The sequence below is a fragment of the Camelus bactrianus genome, chromosome 16 (assembly GCF_048773025.1).
Source record: "Camelus bactrianus isolate YW-2024 breed Bactrian camel chromosome 16, ASM4877302v1, whole genome shotgun sequence".
Taxonomy (NCBI): domain Eukaryota; kingdom Metazoa; phylum Chordata; class Mammalia; order Artiodactyla; family Camelidae; genus Camelus; species Camelus bactrianus.
In genome coordinates, this window is record NC_133554.1 from 57,168,115 (window position 1) to 57,192,061 (window position 23,947).

At 53.5% G+C, this 23,947-nt stretch overlaps 1 protein-coding gene and 1 long non-coding RNA gene across 4 annotated transcripts in view; one reads left to right on the plus strand and one right to left on the minus strand.

The window, feature by feature from the left end:
- The window catches only part of CYTH1 (cytohesin 1), a 68,953-nt gene that overhangs the window by 17,870 nt on the left and 27,136 nt on the right, over window positions 1-23,947 (minus strand). For 2 of the 3 annotated variants that reach the window (XM_074343819.1, XM_074343820.1), the window contains 2 exons: window positions 1,649-1,731; window positions 445-509 (listed from right to left, as the gene is read on the minus strand). In XM_074343819.1, coding sequence (XP_074199920.1) covers window positions 445-509; window positions 1,649-1,731 — 148 coding nt within the window. Of the gene's footprint in view, window positions 1-444; window positions 510-1,648; window positions 1,732-20,677; window positions 21,683-23,947 lie in introns of those variants that run through there. The other variant, XM_074343818.1, reaches the window with a different exon arrangement.
- On the plus strand, window positions 17,182-20,268 carry LOC141573668 (uncharacterized). The gene is made up of 2 exons (XR_012499677.1): window positions 17,182-18,794; window positions 20,080-20,268. It is a non-coding gene; the product is annotated as an uncharacterized LOC141573668 (long non-coding RNA).

Below are 23,947 nucleotides of genomic sequence, written 5' to 3' on the forward strand. Positions count from 1 at the left end.
TGCACTGTCATCGCATTTCCACACTCTCCTTCCTTGAGTGCTGGGAGCTACAGGCAAGCTTGCGGGGGGGCCAGACACAGCCGGGCCCTGGCCTTCGGGAACTGCATGAGCAGCATCCCTGAAGCTTTTCCTTTACCCAAAGGGGAGAACAGAAACTCTAAGACACAAATGCAGTGGACAAGAGAGGGGAAGAAACAGGTCACACAACAACTTAGGTTTCCAGCTTCGGAGGACCTCCCAAGCTCTCTAGCTCAGCCTTCCCAGCGACGGCGAGCCTGGCCGGCCCGGGAGCATGCGCGCAGGCAGAGGGCACGGCCAGGAGCGCGCTTGCCGGCAGCAGGGCAGAAGCCGCACGTTCCCCTCCAACACGCCGCGCGCGCGCGGGCCAGGCTGCCGCGTGGCCCAGCGACAACCACAGAACCCCCGGGAAGAGCACAGACTCACCTCTCTTCTGTGGACCCCAGGTTTTCAATTTCATTAGCTACTTCTGCTATCTCATCCTTCAGCCTCTGCAAAACACACAGTCCAGAGTCACCGGGAGGAAGATGCAGATCAAACTAAAAGCTGTGAAATCTCACAAAACTTCCACCAAAACCAAAATAAAGCAAAATGAAAGTAAATAAGACAACCCCCCCAACTATAAAATTTCTGGATAATTCATCTATTCAACAAATACATACTGAGCTCCCCTGTATTCTCAGGAATACAACGGTAAGAAAGATAGCTCCTGCCTGACCTCAAGGATTTTACAGACTAGGAAGGAAATTCATAATCACACGCACTACATAAAATGTGTGTTTTTCCACTGAAAAACGTCTGCCTCGACCCAGTCTGTCAGAGCGTGTCTGCAGCTCACTGGGCAGGGTCTGACAGAAGACCCCAGGACAACCCTCCCACGCCCTGGGGGCTCAGCCAGCGGTCCTCGGCCAACACGGCCGCCAAGCGGCTGGGGCCCGCCGCCCGAGCGTGCCTCCCCGCTCCCCACCTAAGCAGGCCTCCAGAGTGGACGGCCGGCCTGTTGCGGCAGAGGGGCTTCGAGTGAAGAACTGCTTGCTAAGCTTTCCCACACTTACCAGTGAAGCAGGGGCCACCCAGGGATACACAAACCAACCCCGGAGCAGGCCCATCTCTCCTGTCCACACTCCACAGCTGGGGGTTTCAGGGTGTGCCCTGTGCCCTCTCCCCTCCCCGCCCCTGGGCACCCCAGTGTTTTACGAAGAATCCCGGAAGAGGTGGCTTCCTATCATCCAGTAATAATCCAGCCGGTGGGAACCTTCTCATCCTACAGACACAGGACCTGAAGTTCAAAGAACCCGAATTCTCCACCGAGCACCGCCCTGCCAGAAAGCGGCAGAGCCACGACTGGACGTGGGCCTACTGAGCCCGAAGCCTGGGTTCTAACGGTCTCCTTCAGCCACGCGGCACTCACTGGGCAGTCAAGAGACCTGGGTCACTCTAGCCTGACAGCGACCAGCTGGGTGGAGCTCACAGAGCACCTTGCCCGAGACTCCATTCTCACCTGTCAAGCCGAGGTGATCATCAGTACCTGCGCCTCGTCAGGGCTGCGGTGAGAGCAGGCCAGGTGTCACGAGGACACCCCCCCCCAACCCGCTGCCCCTGGCCACACTCCCGCCGCCCGGCCTCCTACCTGGATGTCAGCCAGCAGCTCCTGCTTCCTCCGCCGGATGTTCTCCAGCTCCTGCCGCTCCTCTGCAGTCAGGTCACTGGGAACTACAGGGAGGGAGGGCCAGGTCACTAGGAAGGCTGTTACTGAGTCCAAAATAAATACAGCCCAGAGACCACAAAGGACAGAGACACCACGGAAGAGGCGACAAGCCCGTGTCAGAAATGACCGACCGCTGGGGACAGCTCTGGCTCCCGTTCTCTGCCACGTTTACCCAGGTTAGGAGGGAACTTGGGTCACAGAGAAAAGTCCTGATAAAGGAACAGCCATCATAAAACACAAGACAGCAGAGGCTGCCTAAGGTTGAGTGAGGGGCTGGCCAGCAGCGACGGAGGACGCCATCAGCCAGGCTCCGGCCACTTCCGTCCCGGGCGGAGGCGGGTGGGCTTTAGGCCCCTGGTCAGTCAATCTCTCTGGACGGAGCCCAACCCCGATGCGGGGCAACATCCACGACACGGGAGTGGGAGCACCTGCGAAGCAACGTGAATGCCAGTTTCATGCTGTTTCTGGAGGGGGAAGGGGAGAGACTGGTATGTACAGAAGGGTAGGCCCCAAACTGGAAAACCGCACTGGACCCTGGGCATGGGGCTACGGGGGCTTTTCTCTCTGCTTTACACTGTTTGACATTTTCTGAATCATGTGTTTAAAAGGGCCCTTGTCGTCAGAACAGAGTTGCTGAATTCCCGATCACAGCCGTCGCCGTGGAACACCCCCACTCCCCTCAAGACCTCACCCCCCATAAAAGCAGGGGCTGGGGATGGCAAGGCTCCACGAGGACCCCTCGGAGCACGCAAGGAGCTGTGGGGTCGTCGGAAGGAGCGGCCGCGGGCCCAGCCCACCAGACAGCAGTGAGGTCACTGTGCGCAGGTTACTGGACCCGTTTGGGCCACATTTCATCACTAATGAAGTGGGGAGACCACCACGCACGTCACTGGGCAGCTGTGAGGATGAAGTCCCCCAGCGGCTCAAGTGCCTCAGAGCCTGCCCGGGTTTCGGAAGTCCCGTTCCCTTTGGGGCCCCAAGCAGCCTGAGGGGAGGGGGCAGGACCTGGATGCCTCCCACCTTGGCGCAGGCGCCTCCACGAGGTAGAACCGCCCTGTGCGGCGCGGTGGTGACTGCGTGGCCTACGCGTGGCTATGAAGCACTTGCCACGTGACTAGCCTGATCCGAGGTGTGCTATGCATGTAAAATACACACCGGCCTTCATCCTGAAAAGGTGAACTGCCTCTTTAATAACACTTTATGTTGATTCCACATTGAAATGGTAATTTGGTAAATAGGATATGTTGTTTTAATTGATCTCACAGGGGCTGCTGGACTGGGTTGTGTTCCGTTTCTCCTGTGCGCGCACACACAAACACACACACACAGTAACAGCGCTGTCTGCAAGCACGGTGAGGATGCACAACTCGCTAACTGGCACTGGGACTGAAGCCACTGCACTCAGGGAGCACTGTTTTCCCCAAGTATTTCATAAAAATCAGGTAAGACAACAAAAGAGGGTGGAAACGACAGACCACGGGAGTCCGCAGCATGGCTGAATTCGCCACAGGAGACTCCAGGCTGAGTTTCCTCTTCTGTCTCACTTTCCCCCACCCTGCTCTAGAGAAGTGTCTTTCAAACTCCCAGATCCACAGTTAGGAAATGCATTTGCTTTCACGACCCAATCTCCCCCATACACAGCAATACCAAAAACAACATCCTCGCCATGTGAAATCCATTGATATTTTAGTTTAACAGTGGCTACAGCCCATGAAATGGATTCCAGAGCCTAAGTAACGCACTGAGTTCTACAGTGTGAGACACACTTCTTGTGCACCAGAGGCTTGAGGAGAGAGTCACTCCAGAGATGCCAACAGACCACTGAAGTCCAGGCCAGGCCTTCCAAGTGTGGCCTCTGTGCCTCTGAGAACTCAGGGACGAGCCTTCCAGCAGCTACTTCAGAAGAAAGCTAACCGGTAACAAGTCAGCTCCAGTTAGAGCAAAAACCACCTTCAGAAACAGCACACACCCTACTGATTCATCTCTCATCCTAGGGGAAAGCACGCCTGAAGAGGTTCATTCTGACTTTTTCTGGCTTCATAAACCAGAAGAATTTCTAGTCCATGAAGATGAGAAGTACCCTTTAAGACACTACTTTCCTGAGGTTCTAGAAGACAAATATTCGTTCTAACATAACATGGTTTTTGAAACTTTGAAGCAATTGCTTATTTTTTAATAGCTATTCCCTGGGGGACTGAGTAACTTGGCTTTGTGTTTGAACCAAGATGGCCTGATCAGATCACCAGTGAGTCTCTCCCCAAGCAGAGGCAAGACTACAATCCTCATAATAAGGATGATGAAAAACAGAACTGCGATGGGGGGAAATTTGTATCTCAAGACTGCTGGAGAGCCCGAGAGGCTGATCGTTTTCATTCCAAATTGGAAACTCGGCAGTGGCCTCCTTCCCGGAACCCCAGCGCCCAGCCACTCTGCACTAGCGCCCACACCTGGCAGCTTTCTGGGAAGCCACAGTCTAGTTTCTGGATTATAAACTCAAAACTAGCTTGTGGTCCTCCACCTTCTGAGACAGATGCTACTTTAGAGAGAATAAAGGCATAAACCTACAATATCAAAGAGCATGGGGAGCGGGGCCATTGGCAGAAGAGACCTCAACAAACTTCCAGGACAGAGGAGGCAGCGGGCCTATGCCTCCTTCTGACAGTGGGCTCCATGGGGCGGGGGGGGGGGGGCGCGAGGGATGGACCGCGCATGCCTGTCACTGCCTTGTCCGTGACTCCAACAGTTCTGAGTGTTTGTCCCCAGGCAAAAAAAAAAGGGACTGGACGACTTGTGGTGAGCAAGCGAGCAGGGAGCCGGTGCCCAGGCAGAGCCCCCCTTCCAACACCCAGGAGGCCTGGCGCTGCCCTGTGGAGAGTGGACTTCCGTCCCCCCATGCAGGGCTCCTGCCCCGCTGTCCACTGTGTCCTTCTTCTGCTCAGAGATGGCTGAGCCTTTAGCCCGATGGGGAAACAACAGGGCTGGGAGCAGAAAATCTGCCTGGAGCAGACAGAGGTCATTAAGGGAACAGAAGAAAACTTTAAAAGAACAGAAACTCTGAAAAGGAGACAATTACAGGAAAAGAATAAGCTCCTGGAAATTAAACATATTTTGCCCCTCTAGCCTCTCCCAAAATAAAAAATGAGTCAGTAAAGGAATGAAAGGTAAAGTCGAGGCACTCATGCAGAACAAAGAACCAAAGAAAGACAGACTTGGAAAAAGAAGCAAAACGAAACAGAAGCAGGAAGTCATTCTAACAAAGATGTTTTCTTCTCCTAGAGAAATGCTCATCGTAAAGTTCCAAAGCTGGAGGGTTAAAGACGACCCTGAAGCGTGATGAGCAGTGGAGAGGGACCCAGAGGGCCCACAAGGCGAGGGCGGGGCTGGAGTGAGGTGGGTTTGTGAGGCGGGGGAGGGGGCTTTCCAGGTCCCACACAAACCTGTTTTGACCCTACAGCTGATTCTCAGTCAAGCAGGAGGGCAAAGCAATCATTTCAGATCCAGGAGGACTCAGAAGGTTTCTCTGCCAAGCACCCCTTCCGGAGGAGGAAGACACGTTCACAGGGACGACGGACTGGACGCGGGAGCCTGAGGAGAGCACGCCTGCTCATGGGGCGGACAGGACCCGAGCAGAGCGCGAAGCCGCCGGGCCGCAGGGGGAACGCGGTCAGGACGCGTGGACAGAGCGCGAGTGGGAAGGAGCCGAGGTGTTTACCACGTCAGAGGGCAGCAGCCCGGCTCCTCTCGACAGAACGAGGCGGCTGGAAACGGCAAAGCAAAAGCTGGAGGGAATCGGGGCCCAGACTGAGCATGCCACTGGGGCCCGCTGCTGCCCTCGGTGGGAGGCAGGAGGCAGGAGGCAGGAAGAGCCTTGACCTTGGTGCTGGGAGCCGCTCCGGGAGGGAGTGGGGCAGAGCGCCACCTGGCTCCTGCGGTGGCGAGCACATTCCTGTCGCGGTGCCAGTGCCAGTGGGCAATTCTGGAGTCAACCTGCGCACACAGCACCAAAGCCACTCCAGGTTCCAGAATAGAAGCTGCATGTTAGCAACAGAGTGAGAGGTGATCGTGTTCAAGGGGAGGAAGAGCTGACAGCGGTGTGAGGGCGGGGTAAAGGGGGAGGCACCCCTCCGCCTCCTCTTACACAGGGGGCGAGAGGCGGAGCGAAAGACCACAGACAAAACACACTTGTCAATGTCTGTGCAAGTTTCCAAGATGAAAATTAAATGAACCAACATTTGTGATAATCCATCAAAAATGAACAGGGAGAGGGCGAAGGAAGGGATGATGTAAGAGGAGGAGGTCAGGAGCAATCTCTGACTTTGATGAAATCACCAGCAGGACAAGAACATGAACACACACTTGGCAGCACCGATCAGAAGATCAAAACCCAGAAAAATCAATTATGAGTGGTGGCTTCTGGGGGGTGGGTCTGGGTACGGAAAGACATGGGGCGTACCAGCTCCTAAACACTTGCTTAAAAAACACAGCTCGGTACTACTGCATTTTTTAAAAGAAAAATAAAACTGTCAGCCTGTGGTCAGACAGAAGATGCTTCTAGCCAACGCGCAGTTAGAACCAGGAAGACATTTATTCACGCTGACTTTGAAGCAGTCTCCTGACATTAACCACACAATTTCTAAATCGCTTCTTCATTCCACACTTAGTTACCTTAAATTACAGCATTGGTTCCCTCTTGGTTCAAAAAATCATGTAAGAGCTAGAAAAAAAAAAGCAGATTTGGATCTCATTTTTCTAGTGAAGTTCTGCTCTGAGATGAGAAAAAAAGAAGTCCAACATTTTAACAAAGGCATTTTCCTCTGCTTAAACTCATCAGTGTGACACCAGATCTTCAGTTCAAGCCTTCATTCCCACACTGCCCAGGAGGGAAAAAAAAATTCCACATACAAAATGCTTGATTTCATTTAACAGCAGGAAAAACAAACCGGTGGCTGGAGAGCTGCAGGTGTGGGTGACACCTAGTCCCCGGGCTGGCATCTGGAGGACCCTGGAAAACCGCCGCCAGGACAGGAAAGGAACAGCTGGTCCTCGGCAACGACCACAGCCCCCTGCACCCTGAGATTCGAGGTTCGGGGGAAGCGGCACATGCCCCTGGGAAAGGCATCTATCTGCCCAGGTCCCGGCTTCCCCGTGTAGCCACGAGGGTTAAGCTGTAGAAGATCTGCAGATGGGCCAGATGGCCCATCAACAAACAACTCCTCCCTCCCCCGACTGCCACGTGCTACAGCCACGCTTCTGTGCCAGGAAGGCAGCTAAGCCCTCTTCCCTGAAAAGAATGGCAACTCAGGAGGCACGGAGCAGGGCACCCGGAGGCCTCGGGAATCCACGCCCGTAAAGGTTAACTTACAAGGTGTTGTGCTTACAGCGCGGGGACCAGCCCAGGAGTGGCCCCTCGCCATGCCCTCGCAGGGTTCCAATTTTGTGAAGGGGATTAAAGAGCCTCCAACCACAAGGGGCCATTGTGTTCAGCTGTGAATAGAAAAGCCACACAAGGGAAGCTGCTATTTATTTCTTTATTTAAATGCTGCTCTGCAGATTTTACCCGGCAGAAGCCAAGAAGCGGCAGAAGCCCAGAGCTGCGGCGGCTCCATCCAGCGCATACAAAGGAGGCTGTCTTAAAGGGACAGCGCCCTCCTTACAGGCGGGGGCGGGTGTATGAGCACAGGGCCCAGCTCCTTCCTCCCCAGCGGCCACAGGCAGGTGCCCAGAGACCTGCCATGAAGTTCAACTGCAAAGGCAGTTCTTCTGACGGCAGTTTCTGCTCAACAGGAATACAGGCAGTGGCAGCCAAGAGGCCAGCACTGTCTGTCCGACATCCCCGGGGCCAACAGAGATCCACGTGCTGGAGGACCCAGACGTAGCTCCCGGAGGGTCCTCCAGCTACACCAGGTCCCTCTGCCTAGCTTTAAAATATACCATTTGCCTTATTTTTTCCACCATAATTATCAACCATCATCCTTTTTATATATAGCCCCTGCATTTCAGTGGATAAGAAGGGTCCAAATTTAAACCAGCACAGCAGGGAAACACTTTAAAAAGTGAGGCCAAGAGCCCAGAAAGTCCTCAGTCCCCCTGATGTGTGGAGAAGGCAGACAGTCCAGTCCCCACACAGCCTAGGAGGGCGCCGGGGTGCAGACATGCTCCCAGCCCTCCAGAGCGTGCGCCAGGTGCTAAGCAAGGCCGAATCCTTTCCAAACTGGAGTTTATGAAACTGAAAACAGCCTCAGAAATGGCGTCTCCCACCCCCAGCCTGGAGCCACAGCAGCTGGGAAAGCAAAGCGCCGGGCTTCCCTGCACCCTCTCCAGAAACTGCTCCCGGCTCCGGAGGGAACAAGAGCCATTGACAAACAGCTCTTCGGTTCAAGAGCTTAAATCTGGGAAGCTGCCCGCGGACGAAAGGCGGTGTGTCCACCGCCTCCAAAGACAAAGATCAAAGGGCCTGCGAACAGAACTCCCCGTGTGGCGAGTGCTGGTCACACCACCAGGTCACACCACACTCAGTCTGTGCAGGTCCTCCCAGTCAGGTCACTCGCTCTGCCCCATTGCCCCACCGCCACGGGGCTAAGTCTTCTGGCCACCCAGGAGATCCCAGTGCCTTCCAACAGGAAAAAACTCAAAAGACTAGGAAGAACCCAAGCTTTGGAGACATACAAATGCTCAGTAAACTTTCACAAAACTCTCGATTCTGTGCTGCCCTTAGAAATACTTGAAGTCAGATCTTTACGACGGATAAGAAAACAACTGAAGTTCACATGGTCTTTAGGTAAAAGGCCACACAGAGATACGTGAAACAGAGAGCTGCAATGACCAAGGGGCTTCGGTGACAGCCTTACACTTAGAAACAGACCTCAAGACCAGAGGGCACACGAGGACGTGGCAAAGGGGTGTGACTGAACCCTGCTGACACACATACGGCCAACAGCGTGCTGACTGGACCACCTCACACCTTTGCAGACAGTCTGCCCACTCTGGGAAACAATCCCTTTTCCCTCCTGCTAAGTCAAAACCACAGCAATCCTTTGTAAACTGTAATACCATGTTATTCTGCCTCGAAAAGGAAGGAAATTCTGACACATGCTACAGCATGGAGGAACCTTAAAGACATTACGCTAAGTGAAATAAGCCAATCACAAAAGGACCAATGCTGCAGGATTCCACTTACATGAGAGAAGCCAAATTTGCAGAGACAGAAAAAGGAATGGTAGGTGTCTGGGGCTGGGGGGAGGGGGGTCCGAGTTCAATGGGGACAGAGTTCAGAGTTTCAGTTTTGCAAGACAAAAAAAGTTCTGGAGATGGATGGTGGTGATGGCTGCACAACACTGTGAATGTACTTAATGCTACTGTAACGAACTATGCACTTAAAATGGTAAATTTTGTGTTATATATTTTACCATAATTAATAATAAGTTAAACAAAGGAAAATTAACTAGCAGTACCTTGACTTCCTGGTTTCTCCTTACCTCAGTCCTTTTCCCAAGAAGCTACGATCTGACTTCCGTGTGAAGCACTATAAAGGAAGTGTCTCATCACCAATCTACAGGCTAAGTGATTTTAAAAGAATCTGGACACAGGAACAGGGCAAAAAAGAATTAAACTGGCACGTGGCCTAACTGCCGCTGAACGCAGGTGAGAGGTGCCTTCTAGCAAACTGCCAAGATGAATATTTACTCTTCTAGCTTTAATTATTTCCACACAAAAGCCATCCTGCCTCCCCTCTAGAAGTAAGTGTATTTAAACGCTTTATTACCATATTCTGCTTCTTTAAGGAAAACTTTGTTCCCACCTCAGTCCTAGAGACCAACCTCTCACCTAACCACTTACCTAACAGCTCAGGCCTCTCACTAACTGAGACGAGACAGTGCCCAGGATGGAGCAGGCGTGGGGGGTACATCTGCGTGGGTTGTCACCGCCTAGTTGTTCTGTGACCTGGGAACCCACCTCCTCTCCCTGCCCTGGTTTCCTGAGGCATCAAATGGGCATGTGATGGTCCCTGTCCTTCCCAATCAGAAGATGTGTATTAAACAGCTCCATAAACTGTCTTATGAAAGTAAGGTATTTTATCATCTGATCTTACATAGGGAAGGGGGATCAACACATTTTACCTAAGGAATCCTAGAACTCAAAGACTTAGTTTGCATAACGTTATGATTCAGCCAGCTAACCAAAGGGAAAGGTGGTCAAATTTCAAGGCAGTAAAAGAAATGAAGTCATGAAATTTTATCCTAAAAGTTTAGTTTAGAAAAATAAAGTTAGCATCTGCTTTCAATAAAAGCTGAAAACTAGAAAACAATCGTTTTAAGAACCCCAACCTTTCCCTAAACCTCGCCGTGACAGCATCTGGCACCGCTGGAACCTTGCAGCAGTTTCCTTCCCAGCACTCGTACTTCCAACCTCTGTCTCCAGCGCTGTGTTCGAAAGGATCTTAGGAGCTGAAGGCAGAGCTGGAACCAGCTCAAGAAGGAGAACCATTTTCTACCTCTGGCTCCTTAATTCACGGCCGAGCCCTCCACTCTGAGAGAGCCTGGGGAGTCCCTGCCCAGACAAACCCCAACATCTGTCCCCCCCTAAGTGGAGCACTGCGCGCCCCACACAGCTGCAATCATGACAACCGCACAGCTGCGCCACCACGCCCCTTTCTTCCAAAACAGAGGCTGGGGCGGGGAAGGGGGAAGAAGGTATTTGTACGCTGGCCCTTTGTAAAACCCTGAAGATTTCTGCAGACCAAAACACTCTCCTTCAGTCTGATGGCTGGGACAGATCCCCGGCATCAAAATAAATGTGGGACTCCAGCCCCTCCTCCACGTGTATTGTTGGAAAGATGGGTGCCCATACCCAGAAAGGTTCCCAAGTTCTTAATGAGCCAAATAAAAATTCCTGGGGTGGGATCTCCCTGGACTTGGCCCTCTGCTTTCTGCTGCCCTTTTTCTAATCTCACTGAAGCAGGACCACAGAAACTGGTTATTAGCTTGTTCGTCAATCTCAGGCCTAGAAGAAACCACATTGAAGCCTTAAACATCTATTTGAAGGAGCTACTGGAAGAATCCTAGGAGGAGAGAGCAGAAGGCGAAACCACAAGACAGACGTGCAGAGAGAGACCCAGCCGCTGCACACCCCGAGCTGCTGCCGGCTTCTGGGTGGGAGAGGCAGGCAGGGAGCAGAAAAAGGGGGGTCCGCAGCTACATGAAGCTCGCCCGCGCCGCCCACCGGCCTCTTACCCAGCACGAGTCCCCTCTCCGGCCGCCCCAGGATCCTGGCAGCCCCGGGGCAGCACCGTCAAAGTCGGGGCAGGTGGCGGCTCCCCGCTTCAGAGGCCATGGTGGACCCACGCCGCGACCCCCCGGCCCCAGGCCCCCGGCCGCCCCCACAGCTGCAGGCGGAGGGAGGGACGCAGCGCGCACAGCATGGGTGCCAGCACCGGCCAGCAGAGGAGGCAGCGGCCGCAGGAAACAAAAGCTGAGCAGACCCCCGGGTGGAGAGGGAGCCGATCCTGGTCCCAGTCCCAGTGGGCACGGGCTGGCGTGGACGGAGATGGCCGCGCGCGGAGCTGTCGCCCAGCTGACACCGGGAGCGTGTGCTGCGCGTCCAGCAGGCTGATTTCCATGAATGCGATCAGCCCGCCCCCCACCACCCCCACTCAGGCCTGGGGGAGGGGAGGCGCCGCCAGGGGGGAGGGGAGGCGCCGCCGCACGCGGCTGCACCGGCTCTTCTCCCCCTCAGAAGCAAACAGCTGATGGAGGCTTCACTGGGAGGGCGTTAACCCTTACTGAAGGTGCCCTCTCCTTCCTATCAATGCACGGCAGGGCGGGATCCAGAGAGCAGGCTACTCCGTCACCCCTCAGCACCCGGCCGCCTCCCTCTGCTCGACCCCTCGCTGGCAGGCAGTGCTGCTGACCACACTGTCCAACACGATCCCCCCGCTTCCTGTCCTCTGGGGCCCCGGGCCCCGTCTCCTCATGGATGCTCCAGCCTTTTTACCAAAAAGGGCCTGCACCCCTGTGGGTCTCTGCATATCAGCAATGGGTGTTCCTCACCAGAGGCTGCAACACCGCCTTCCAGTACATTCTGTTAGCGTGAGTTTAGCAGGAGGGTCCTGGGACAGCACTGTGAGCTGCTGGTGACCAGAAACATCGCTGCAGCCTGAAAGGAGTGGCTCTCGATCCCCAGAGGTGTGAGGGTAACCACAGGCACCAGCAGACACACAGACTCAGGACCTCAGTCCCCAGGACACAGGTTCCACAGGCGTGAACCCAGAACCCAGGAGCGCCGGGGGCTGCTGCCCGCAGACAGCTTTGGGAAGCACCGCCTCTGACCAATAAGGGAACTTAAGACAAGTGCCAAATCAGCAAGGAGAAAAATAGAAAATAAATCACTAACTAGATGAGGGTCTCGATCTCGGCACTGCTGCCACCTGGGGAGCGCTCTGTGTGGAGGGCGCCTGTGCCTGTGCCTCACAGCATGTTTAGCTGCGACCCCAGCCTCCACCTACTGGCCGCCAGTGACACCCCCGATCCCCACAGCACGCTCCAAATGTCTCCAGACGCTGCCAAATCCCCTGCAGGGCAGAAGGGCCCTGCTTCAGAACCACTGCTCCAGATATGCAACAAAATGAGGCAAGAACTAGAAACACCCCAACCTCCCCTGCCTTCCAGGCTTCTGTCCTTAGGAAACTGCTGACAGGAGCCCCCCCACCCTGCCACATTAATGTGGGTCCCACACTCTGAGGCTTCCTCATCACCATGACAGGGTCACCAGACCCAACCAAACACTGGGGCTCTGCAGCCTAGCCTGTCTTTACAGAAACAGCCACAGTTTTATTTTTGTGTCAAAATGGCAGTTCTCATCAAAAAGAATCACACTGGATTATGAAAAACATGCCCTAAAATTATTTATGAAACCTTTGCTTTAAGCTGCACAAGGAGGCAAGTTTTCAACAAACATGTGGACTGAGAGCCCCTCTCGGATGCTCTGTCTGGCGAGGTTCCACCCTCCCAGTTCCGCCAGAGCTCCTCATCTCCACGTGTCTTCGCTTCCCTCTTGCTGCTCAGCGGCTCATCCTCGCCAGCCATCAGGAGCCACCTCTTACAGGGAGAACTCCGGATTTCTGTGGCCACGCAAATTAACCATCACCTAAAGACCTTCTTCATCCACGCTGTCCCCTCTGAATGTGTCTGTATCATGCAGCTCTGCTCTGTCCTGTTCCCAGGGGTTTACCTGCCCAGGAGGCTAAGCTCCTGCTTTCCAGTAACACACTGTAAATCTCCCAACATCTGCACTGTCCTCCGGGCTATGTCCCCCTTTCTGGGGTAACATCCAAACATGCACATACACTCCAGGGACTTACAGGTCCCACCAGGCAGATCCTGACCTATCCTTTCCGCTACAAGTCGCAGCCGCGGCTCACCTTTAACTCGCCAGCTACTACTGAGCAACAGGGGAGCCACTGCCAAGCTGGATCTGCAGCCTGTGAGCCTGGGCCTCAACGTGAATCCGAGCTGGACCGGCCGGCAGCAGAGCCGGCACAGCAGTCCACTCTCGGCACAAACAGTATGATCCAAGGAAGCGAGGAGACAAGAAGTGAGGGGAAAAGCCCCCAACAGGAAGTCTGCAGTGTGGCCTGCCTCACATCTAAAGAAGGTGGATCTAAGACAAACGGCCCCACGATCAAGTTTATGAAATCACATCAATGGTCGGAGAGACTCCGCACGGGCAAGCAGGTCTCTGGAAATCTACCAACAGAGAAAATGAAAGCTTTAAAACCTACTTTCTCAGGCTCATTCAACAATCTTGGGGGGAAAAAGGTTGTCACCCATAAACCAGGCACCCTGTTAGTCACTGTAGAAGACACAAAGATGTAAGACATGGTTTTGGCCCCCAAAGAGCTGGCATGTTGCTGTTCCTTTTAAAGATAGAAGGATAGGCAGGAAGTAAGTGCCAAATGAACACTGGCGACAGTGCCGGGGGTCAGAGACAGCGAAGGCCAGGGCGTCCCGAGAGCTGAGGCTGGAGCGGGAGGGCGAGGGCTCTCGAGGCCGCAGACGGGAGACGGGGGAACAAATTGGAAATGCCCGGAAAAGCTGCACGAATCGGACATGAAGACGTGGATGCCGCTCTGCAGCTGAGAGGGAGGCGAGGCAGAGACGGCGTGGAGAGGGACGGGAGGGGCGCCGGACGGGCTGAGGGAGCGGTGACGGGAACACGGGGTGCTCTCTCCAGGGCAGAGGCAACCACCAGTAGCTCAGAGCTTCCGCCACCACCCCCACCGAGCCATGCGCCTCTGCCCTTGGAACCAGCCCCCCCCCCCCCAACGCCGGGCCCTGCGACACTTGCTGGTCCCACAGACGGCTTCCAAGCGGAAGCAGATCAGTGCCTCGGTTCACCTGCAGATCACACCTGCTGGCCGTCCGGGCAAAGGCTCGGCATTCCGCACCTCCCCTGCTCTGTGTCACGTGAAACCAAGGCCTGGCATTCCAACCCTTCTACTCCATCCTTCTGCTTTAAGATGCTGAGTTATTCTTCAGTAAAAGCTAGGAACATAAATGTTTCTTCAAAGAAGCCAAGACCGGCTTCTGCCCCAGCTCTGAGAAGGGGCTGAAGCTCTCGAGAGGGTAGCAGTTCCCACCCTAACCTCAGAGTAGAAAAAGCCAGGTCCCAGGACCAGACAAAACCCTGTCAGAGCTGCCCTGGGCCCAGAGAAGGTCTGCTGGGGGTGGGGAGGGGCCGCGGGGCCTGGCGACAGGGACCCAGGGCCAGGGGCCCACACACAGCCAGCAAGGCTGGGGAGGCCCAGGTTCCGGCCCCCCAGACGAGGCCTGGGCCCGGTGCCGGCACGGGGGCTTCACCCTGCCAGAGATTAGTCTGTGAGAGACATCAATCATTTGAAACAGCAGTAGAGAAGGAAAACAGCAGGAAAGAAACTCAAGAAACACCAAAATTCTGAGCTCATAGCAGCACTATCTGCAACAGTCAAGACATGGAAACAACCTGAATGTCCATCTACAGGTGACAGGATAAAGCAGTTGTGGTGCACGCACGCACGCATGCGCACACACACACATACACACACACACACAGGAACACTACTTAGCCATAGAAAAGAATGAAATAATGCCATTTGCAGCAACATGAGCGATTTATCATACTAAGTGAAGTCAATCAGAGAAAGACAAATACCATCCATGTATCACTTGTATGTGGAATCTAAACAATGATACAAATGAACAAATGAAACAGAAACAGACTCACAGAGATAGAAAAGAAACAAACCAAAAAGAAAATGGTACAGGGAGCGATAAACTGTAAGTTTGGGATTAATGTATATACACCACTATATATAAAATACATAAACAACAAGGACCTACTGTAGAGCACAGAGAACTATATTCAGTATCCTGTAATAACCTATAATGGAAGAGACTCTGAAAAAGAATTTACACGTATAACTGAGTCACTTTGCTGTGCACCTGAAACTAATACATTGTATGTCAACTATACTTCAACTTAAAAAAAAATATTGAATCACAGAGTCATAAAATTCAAGCCATAAAATCTCATAAAGAAAAGATTAAAAAATATAAAGAAAAAAGGATTATTTGGTCAATAGTGTTGGGGCAATTAGCCAATTAGAGGGGAAAGAAACTAAGCTGAATGTACCTTTTTTACATCAGAATAAATTCTGGCCAAATCAAAGATTTTAACGTACCACAAAAACTCTAGAATAGAGCGTGGAATAACATGGCCGCCATCTTAGAGCATCTACTCAGTTTGCTACATTAACATGAAAGCTTCAGCAAATGGAAAATTGAGTTCTATGAGCTAAAGGCAAACCACTTGGACAACAAACGTGCAAACTTACGACGGGTTGACTTCTTTTCACCGAGACGGCCAGCACAGGACGCAAGGCCAGCTCCCTGCAGCGCAGCGCAAGCAGCACCCCGCTCCAACCGCCTGGCAGACGCCAGGGCGCCTGCGACCCGGCCCTGACGAGAGGGGCGCGGGCCTGCCGGGGCGGTGCAAACGGCGCGACCTCTCTGCAGTACCTTTTGATTCAGCAGTTCCGTTCAATGATTCGCCCACTGGATGAACTCCCCAAATTGCACAAATGGAAAGCTACTCACACGCGATTTGGTCACAAAAAGGACAAGCTGATGTGTAGACACCAGCACAGAAAGATCTCCAGGCTCGGGGCCAGGGGCAGGCACCCCTGCTGGCAAATGCACAGGTCTGGAAGGACTCCCTGGACACTGTCACCAGGGCCCCCTCAGAGACGAGGAGTGCGGAAGGGAGCAGGCCAGACGGTGACGCTTCATTCTCTCCCGTTCTGTATGTTTGGGGCCACAACTAAGGTAACATTTTATGTTGGGATTTCTATTCAGAGAAAATATGGAAATTTCACCAACACTCACCCCAAAACGTTTGCTCAGACGGGTGCCTAAGTATTCCTTTTGTGGAAGGAACACGCCTGAGTCCTGTCATAACACCCGGGAGGCCCCTGCGGGTGCCATGCCATCACGCAGTGGTTTTCTACGCACGATGCCACCTGATTTCCAGGAATCAGAATCCTCACTCTTAACAGAAAAGATGAAGTAGAAGAGACCTAAGACGCCACAAAGAGAGAAGGTGCAGAACCAGCCACTGGCGTGGAAAAGAAACACCTGCATTTTTCTAGGTCAGAAGGTAATCATTGGTGATTTCTCCACAGAGTAAGGAAGAACCAACAAAAGTCAAGGAATGATCTTCACAGCGAGGGGGGGCAGGCTGCGTCCTGACCACGAGCAGAGCCGAGGGCCACAGCCCTGACTTTTCTGTCCTCGTTTTCCCTGCGGAGTCGCCTGTGTCCAGACAAGGCCATCAGCAGGGACTCGGGAGCAGGACACGTGGGGTGATGAGAGCGGCGCATCTCAGCAGCCTGACATCCACTCCCGGCCGAGTCCCACATGCCCCGGGCTGCAGCGGTGGCTGTCACTTCACAGCCACACAAGCCTGCAGCCCTCGGCATCCAGGGACTGTCCTGGTGGCAAGATGAACCCCCATGAGTTCCCTGCAGGCAGAAGCCCTCCACGAAGTAAACAGAAGACAGCAGAGGTTACCAGACTTCCCTGAAAGGGGAGCCTCCACTGGGCTGCACCGAACAGGAGGAGGAGCGGAGACAAGGATAGTAAGTTCAGCATGGCCACCTCTGCAGGGTGGTCAAAATGCAAGAGAAAAGCAAGAAACAGATACTGCAAGAATCTTCCAGAAGGTCTAGCCCTCCACTTCCAACATAACCAGCAGCAAACCATCCACGGGTTCCGCCAGCCCCACCACATACATACTTCGGCGAACCTTCCAGAGCCACAGTGGGTCCTGGCGCCTCCTGTCCAGATCTACAGCACCTGCCAGATCCTGGCATCAGCCGATCGCCCCGCGGGCTGGCAAGGGCTCTGGGGGGCCCATACCTGTGTCCTGCCAAGACCCACACACCTGCCCCTCCTTTCCACCTGCTGCCCCCCACCCCACTGCCCCCCAGATGCTAAGCCCGGCCCACCAGCAGTCAGCCCTGTGCTTCACATTGCGTGACAAAGAGGACCCGGGTAGCTGCAGAAAGCCTCAGACAACTGATAAAGTCCGCTTTTTTCAGAGCAGAAGCCAAGGTCGTTTCTGTTCACCTTCTTCATGGAGAAGAGCTAGCAGTTCCGACCCTCTGTTCAACGCCACGGACACTCGCCTCTGGCGTGCTCCACAGAGACCAGAGAGTCCCCTTCTGTGCAGTCACAGCAGACGGTGATGTGGGTCTGCTGTGAGGTGCGCTCTGCACAATGCCAGGCGCTCTTGCTTAAAAATAAAGAGGTAACCATTTTTGATTTTGCAGAACACAAACTCAACCCATAAGGAAGCAAGGGAGTGAGAAATATCTATGGGGTGTTCACTTGTAGTACCTTAGCTTTTCCTTTTAATACTTGCCTGGACCTAAGCTACCTGCCGCCAGAAGGCTGGCACGATTACAAGGAATGCATCAAGAGAATGGGACGGGGGAAAGTTAACATCAGAGAGAGTATTTAGATGCAACCTGAAAGTCCAGCATCCTGGTGGAGGGCACTCTACTTCCTTCTGCTCTACTCACATAATGTCCTATAAATGGTACAATTTTGTACTCCCATAGTATCTGCAGCTTAAAATCTTTTTTCATTTCCATTTTATTTGAACTTAACAACAAAGCCCAACTGTGAACTTTGCATATGTCCTGACAATGAACACTGTTACCTCCAGTTTGATGAGGTAAGGCTCCCTGAGTATAAATAACCTACAAGCAGACGGAGCCCAGTTCACACTCACTGGCTGGGTCCTCAGTCCTCACTCCTCTCACTGGGATAATCAAGTTCACGTCAGCTCAGTGTCTACTGCACATCCACACAGCCCAGCCTGGGCCAGAGCTGGGATTTAAATAGCTCCAGCCCCGCCCTGCACAGAACAGAAAGGCCTGCAGGGCAGGCGTGCGCGCGGCCCAGGCGACCACAGCGGTCACGTCCCCCAGGACTCAGAGGACGCCTGGGGACACTAAGAGGCTTCAGAGAGGTCAAGCCTCTGAGCCAGGACTTGAAGGACGAGCGGAGAAGCCGAGACCAGGGTGGAGGCACACCCCAAGCCAGGTGAGGAGGCCAGGGAGTGGCTGGGTCCCTGGGGACAATGAGCCACCTCCGGTCAGGGCCCAGGGCACCCAGCAGAGAGCCGAGCCCAAGCTGGGGAGGGCCTCCTGTCCCACACACCCTGGAGCTTGGATTCTGACCCCACGAGAAGGTGCAAAGGCAAATCAAGGGGAACCAGACATTAACAATGTGAGATTAAGTATCTAAAAACCCAGCCTACGGCAGCTAAGAAAACAGTGCCCAACTCAGCACACTCGTCAGTCCTCACCGACGCGGACCCGCGCGACGCCACTGGCCGGGCCTCACCGACGCGGACCCGCGCGAAGACACTGGCCAGGCCTCACTGACGTGGACCCGCGCGACGGCACTGGCCGGGCCTCACCGACGCGGACCGTGTGACTGGAGTGGAAATCAACCAGCATATGTACCAGGTAAGGACAGAGGCCAAAGCAACCCCCGTAAGCTAAGGATTTCAGCCTGGAGGTCTGTACAGCAGGTAGGACCCGATGTCTGTAGGGACATTTTTAACTCATCACCCTGTTGGGCGACTCTCTGCATAGTGATGTGGTCACCGCAGCTCTGTGCCATGCTGACGATGGACCCTCCGTCCCCAGGATGCTGGGGGCCCACCCGGGAAGGCTCATCGGCTCTCTCGTTTCCACATCCTCCTGACACCATTTCTGCATCTCATCCCAGTATGAGGGGCATCAATTTTAGCCACCCAGCCCTCCCTAACATCCCAAGTAGACAAGACGCTACCAGGAGGCCTGAGGGAAATGGAGAACCGCCCAGTCGTGAAGGCTACTTTCTCAAAGCAAAGTTGCCCACTAATTCTGCCTCCAGAGCCTGACCTCTAAAAGCCTTCGCCCACCCCGAATCAAGAGCACATGCACCGAGCAGTTTATGCCGAGTGTTGGAGCCTTCAGGATGGCTAGAGGTGGACCACACAGGACCCCTCGATGCTGTTCAACAGCACCACCCTGGCGGGTCTGAAGCCAGGCTCCCCAGAGGGGGCAGCAGCAGGCGAGAGGGAAGAAACGGCTCGGTGACCAGCAGCCACTGCCTGCCCAGGCCTAGCGGGCACACGCCTCCTGTCCCAGCATCTCAGTGACTGGCCTCCACTCTCACCAGCGCCCCCTTCTGAACTAGAGACCTTGCCCACTGCAGACTCACCTTTCAGATGCCAAACCTCCCACACGGGCAGGTCAGCCCTGACCTAGAATTGCCTCTCACTGTCCTCCCCTCCTCACATGCAAAAATGTCACTACAACAACCGTGTGTCCCCTCTCCCAGGCTTTCACACATGGTGCAGCTTTCCCATCACCCGCTGGATACGGTCCAAGATACTCTGTCTGACTTTGAGGTGAAACTTGAAAGTCTGCTTTACAGAGAACCAGATAAGGAAAAGTATAAAAAGAACCCCCAACATTAAGTATAACTTTCAAAAAATCCACTTCGAAAAACAGCCTGATGTTTCTTTCTGAGTTATTCGTTTCATTTATCACCAGCTGCAGACCAGTACACATTTGCTTTTTGCCTTACGGTGTTAAAACACCACCATCCGGTGAAGGCATCGCAATAAAGCACACACATCCACACGCAAAACTCCTGACCTCAGAACGTCTGAAAGCCCTGACCTGGTGAGCTTTAAGCCAGTTCTTCTGCAAAAGCTCTTGGGATTTATAATCCACAAAATTTGTCATCCTCTATTCACAGCATCACTGTTGACGGTGTGGGTGTGGCGGAGGCGGAGGAAGTCCTACAGACCCTTCGAGGCGGCAGTCTTCCCCCGACACCGACACCAAGGAGGAAGATCACGTAACTACGGACACTCCCTTTGTTACACTTTTACTTCATAGAAACGGCTGTTACTTAACCTGAACCTCATTGGTGCTTTCAACCCGGCCTCCGGCGTCTTTCCTTTTCAGTGTCACACTCACTCTGGGTACACCCGCACCTCCCAGAGCTTCTGAGACTGTTGCTCAGGTTCAGGAAGTGCAGACTCGCCAAGTGGGAGGGCGCGTGACATCAAGAAGCGCCCAGGGAGGGTCTTCAAAGAGAAGTAAAGAGCGCGCGTGGGGGTGGAGGGACGTCCTTGGTTTAAAAACACAGAGTTACACACACACACACACACACACAGGCAAGCGCCTGAGCTTTGAAACCTCTAAAGCACTCTCCAGCCTTTCTCCTGAAAGCAGTAAGATAAAAACCAGAGTCCGGTTGGTACCCCTGCCCAAGAGGCACACGATTTCACACACTGATCAAGAGATACTCACGACCCACCCCATACCCCCAGGCCAGGACTGGGACTCACCATCCTCCTCTTCGGTTTTAAGGACCATCTTTTCTGTCACAGAAGGCTGCTGGGTTTTGCTCTTCAAAGGAGAACTCAGAGCAAAGACGCCCTAGGAGGCAGGGCAGGGTGCGGCGGGAATGCCTGTGGGCCTTCCCGTCGCCAGGACAGCTCAGCGCTGCTTCCTGGACAGGGAAATCGCTGGCCGCACTCTGGACCAATCAGCCTCCAGCCACAGAAGCGTCACTCCCAGTTTGCTGCCACCACCCAGTTCCTGAAGTCAAGCTCCAGTCCTGGAGGTTAGCCACCTCCTCCCTGGAAGCAGTCTGAGGCTGGAGTCTGAGGAACCATGGTCTTTCCCAGATTTGATCAAAGCAACAGACAGAGCTGGTGTTTCTTTCTTCACTCTAAGTGATTCTTAGAATGGAATCACTTAAACCCCTGGCTGGCTCACAACGAGGTAACAGGGTATTTCCCAAGAGCGTGACTAAGAGATCGTAATCATTACAGACCTTACGAGGTCACAGGATGAAAGCAGGAGACAGATTTTAGAGACCAAAAAAAAGAAAAAGAAAAAGAGAAACCCAAGGGCATCACATCACTCCCAATGTAAGTTTAATTTCGCCCTCATTCTGTGTTCTACTGTATTACACCAAACTGCTCTTTGCTGCATACTCATAACTATGACATTCCTGACACATGTTCACTGTTGAAATCAGGCTGCAGTGGTGACGTTTCGAAAAGCTCAGTTGTACCACCGAGGGACACGCACTGCTGACACTTCAGTGTGTGTTCTTCATATTCATACAGACCTTTGTTGTATGTGTTATATTCCAACTTTTTCTCCCTCTTCCCTTACGTATAATATTTAACTCTCTATATACACACATCTCTTTATAGCTCTGTACCTCATGTATCTGTCATATATAGAACATACAATAACCACGGATATTATACAACGTAAGAGATAAATATACCTTGAGAGAAGGATAAATGTATCTCAAGAGTTAAGTATATTGATGGTCCCCAACTTAATGATTTTTCAACTTTATGATGGTGCAAAGCGATTTGCATTGGGTAGAAACCGTACTTTGAATTTTGATCTTTTCCCGCTAGCGGTGCGCAGTGCCGTCCTGTCCTGCGACGCTGGGCCCAGCAGCGAGTGCAGCTCCCAGGCAGCCCGCGACCGCAGCGGGGACGACCCAGGGCCCAGACGGCTGCTCTGCTTTTCACCTCAGTGCAGTGTTCCACCCGTCACATGCGACGGCCAGCGCTTCACTCTGAGGCACCCTTTGTGCTGGACGAGTCTGCCCAACCGCAGGCTGTCTTAGTGTTCCGAGCACATTCAAGGCAGGCGACGCTAAGCTATGATGTTCAGTAGGTTAGGTGTTAGCGCATTTTTGACTTTTAGGTATTTTTAACTTATGATGAGTTTATCAGGATGTATGCAACCCTGCAGTAAGTCAAGGAAGATACGTACATAGAGACAAGTGTGTGTGTGTGTGTATATATATATATATAGAGAGAGAGAGAGAGAGAGAAGTCTATAAACACATGTATGTGTATCTAAAGAGAAAGAGAGTGAAACAAAACTTGAATATTTTACATGCTGTTTTATAACTAGCTATGTCCACTCACAACACTCTTCCATGACTGTAAGTGGACACCTATCATGTTTCTTACCGTTGACATGGACGTAACACTTAACCGCTCTCCTACTGTAAGACTTCTACAGTTTCCAACTTGTCTGCCAGCCTCGATGCCTGTGCACACATTCTGACACGTCTTTCGTTATTTCCCCAGCAAAAATTCTTAGGAGAATTGTTAGGTCTAAACCTCATGGGAGGGACGAAGGGTGCCATAACTCAGTCACTTACACTTAACAAGTGACAAGGTGAGTGTGACCTCAGCGCAGCTCTGACACGAGGTCCCCGAGCCCCATGGCCCTGACCCGGCTGACCCCGAGGGGAAACCCAGCATTCGGCGGGGCCTCTGGTGCCTCTCACCAGCCGCACCGCTGGGCCCCGAGCCCCGCTCCTCTGACGGTCCCGGCTGTAAATGCCAACTCCAGCCACGGGTCTGCCAGAAGCTGAGCCCCCATCCTGGGGCAGGTCCTCGCCTCGGGACAGAAACACGCACGTCAAGGTGGGTCACCGGAACACCACCTCGGGGCACACACTTGGGTGGCACAGGTACCTGGAGGGCAGCGCCCCATCCGCCTGTCCTGCCTAATGATAAATAAATACATACGCATATGTTTCAAACATCTGCTGTGCTTTGTAGAGGCAACTAATAAAAACCCAACTTTTCACCTTTCAGTGCCAAACGTCAGAATCTCAGCCGTGCCTCGCCTCTCCATCTTCAGTCCACAGTGAACCCCTGGAAGTTCCACATGGCTCCACTTCAAATCCTAAATTTATCCCTAAACCAGCACCTCCACCTTCAGGTGTCAGGGCTGATCTCTGACGCTGACCCTGTCACCTGTGCTTCCTACTCACTGTCACATGGTAGGAGTCTCTCCAGGACAGGCCCCAGAGGCACCTGAACTCGTAACCTCCCCAGACACTGCCCTGAGACCACAGAGCCAGCTCCGCCAGCCCCTGGGTGAGAGGTGGCGTCCTGCTGTGGTTCACAGGTGCACTGACTGCTGACCGCCGTGGGAGCTGATGCTCTTTTCGTAAGTTTGAGGACTTTCCTCTTTGGGAACTGCCTGTTCACATCCTTCGCCCATTTCCCCAATGGCCATCTTTCCCTATTGATTTGCAGATTACCAATCCTTTGCATAAAGTGTTGCACACATCCCCACAATCTGTCACTGGTTTTCAACCTCTCTCGTGCTACCTTTGTCTTAGAGAAGCATTTAAGCATTACAATCCAGCCTACAATCCTGTCCTTCCTTCTTCCCACTCCACGTTCCCTGAGCACACTGGTGGGTACTGGAGACACATCTGAGAGCTGCAGCGCCCGCCCGCCCAGCATTTATGCTCTGCTGGAGCCGAGAGGGCAGGGAAACAAGAAGTGTTGATGACAGACGCCACGTGGGGTCAGGGAGGCCAGCGTAGCGGGGGCCGAGAGGCAAGGCCGGAGGGAGTGAGAAGGGCGGGAAGGGCTGCCGAGGGCCTGGAGGCCAGAAGGGCTGAGGTGTCCACTGTGGGTGAGACGGGAGGCCGCTGCCAGGATCTGCAGCAAGGTGGAGGGACCGATTCCTTTGTAACGAAGCCACTCCAGAGCGTGGGGAAGGACAGGCCATAGGGCAGGCAGGCTGGGCGGAGGCCAAGCAGAGGCGAGGAG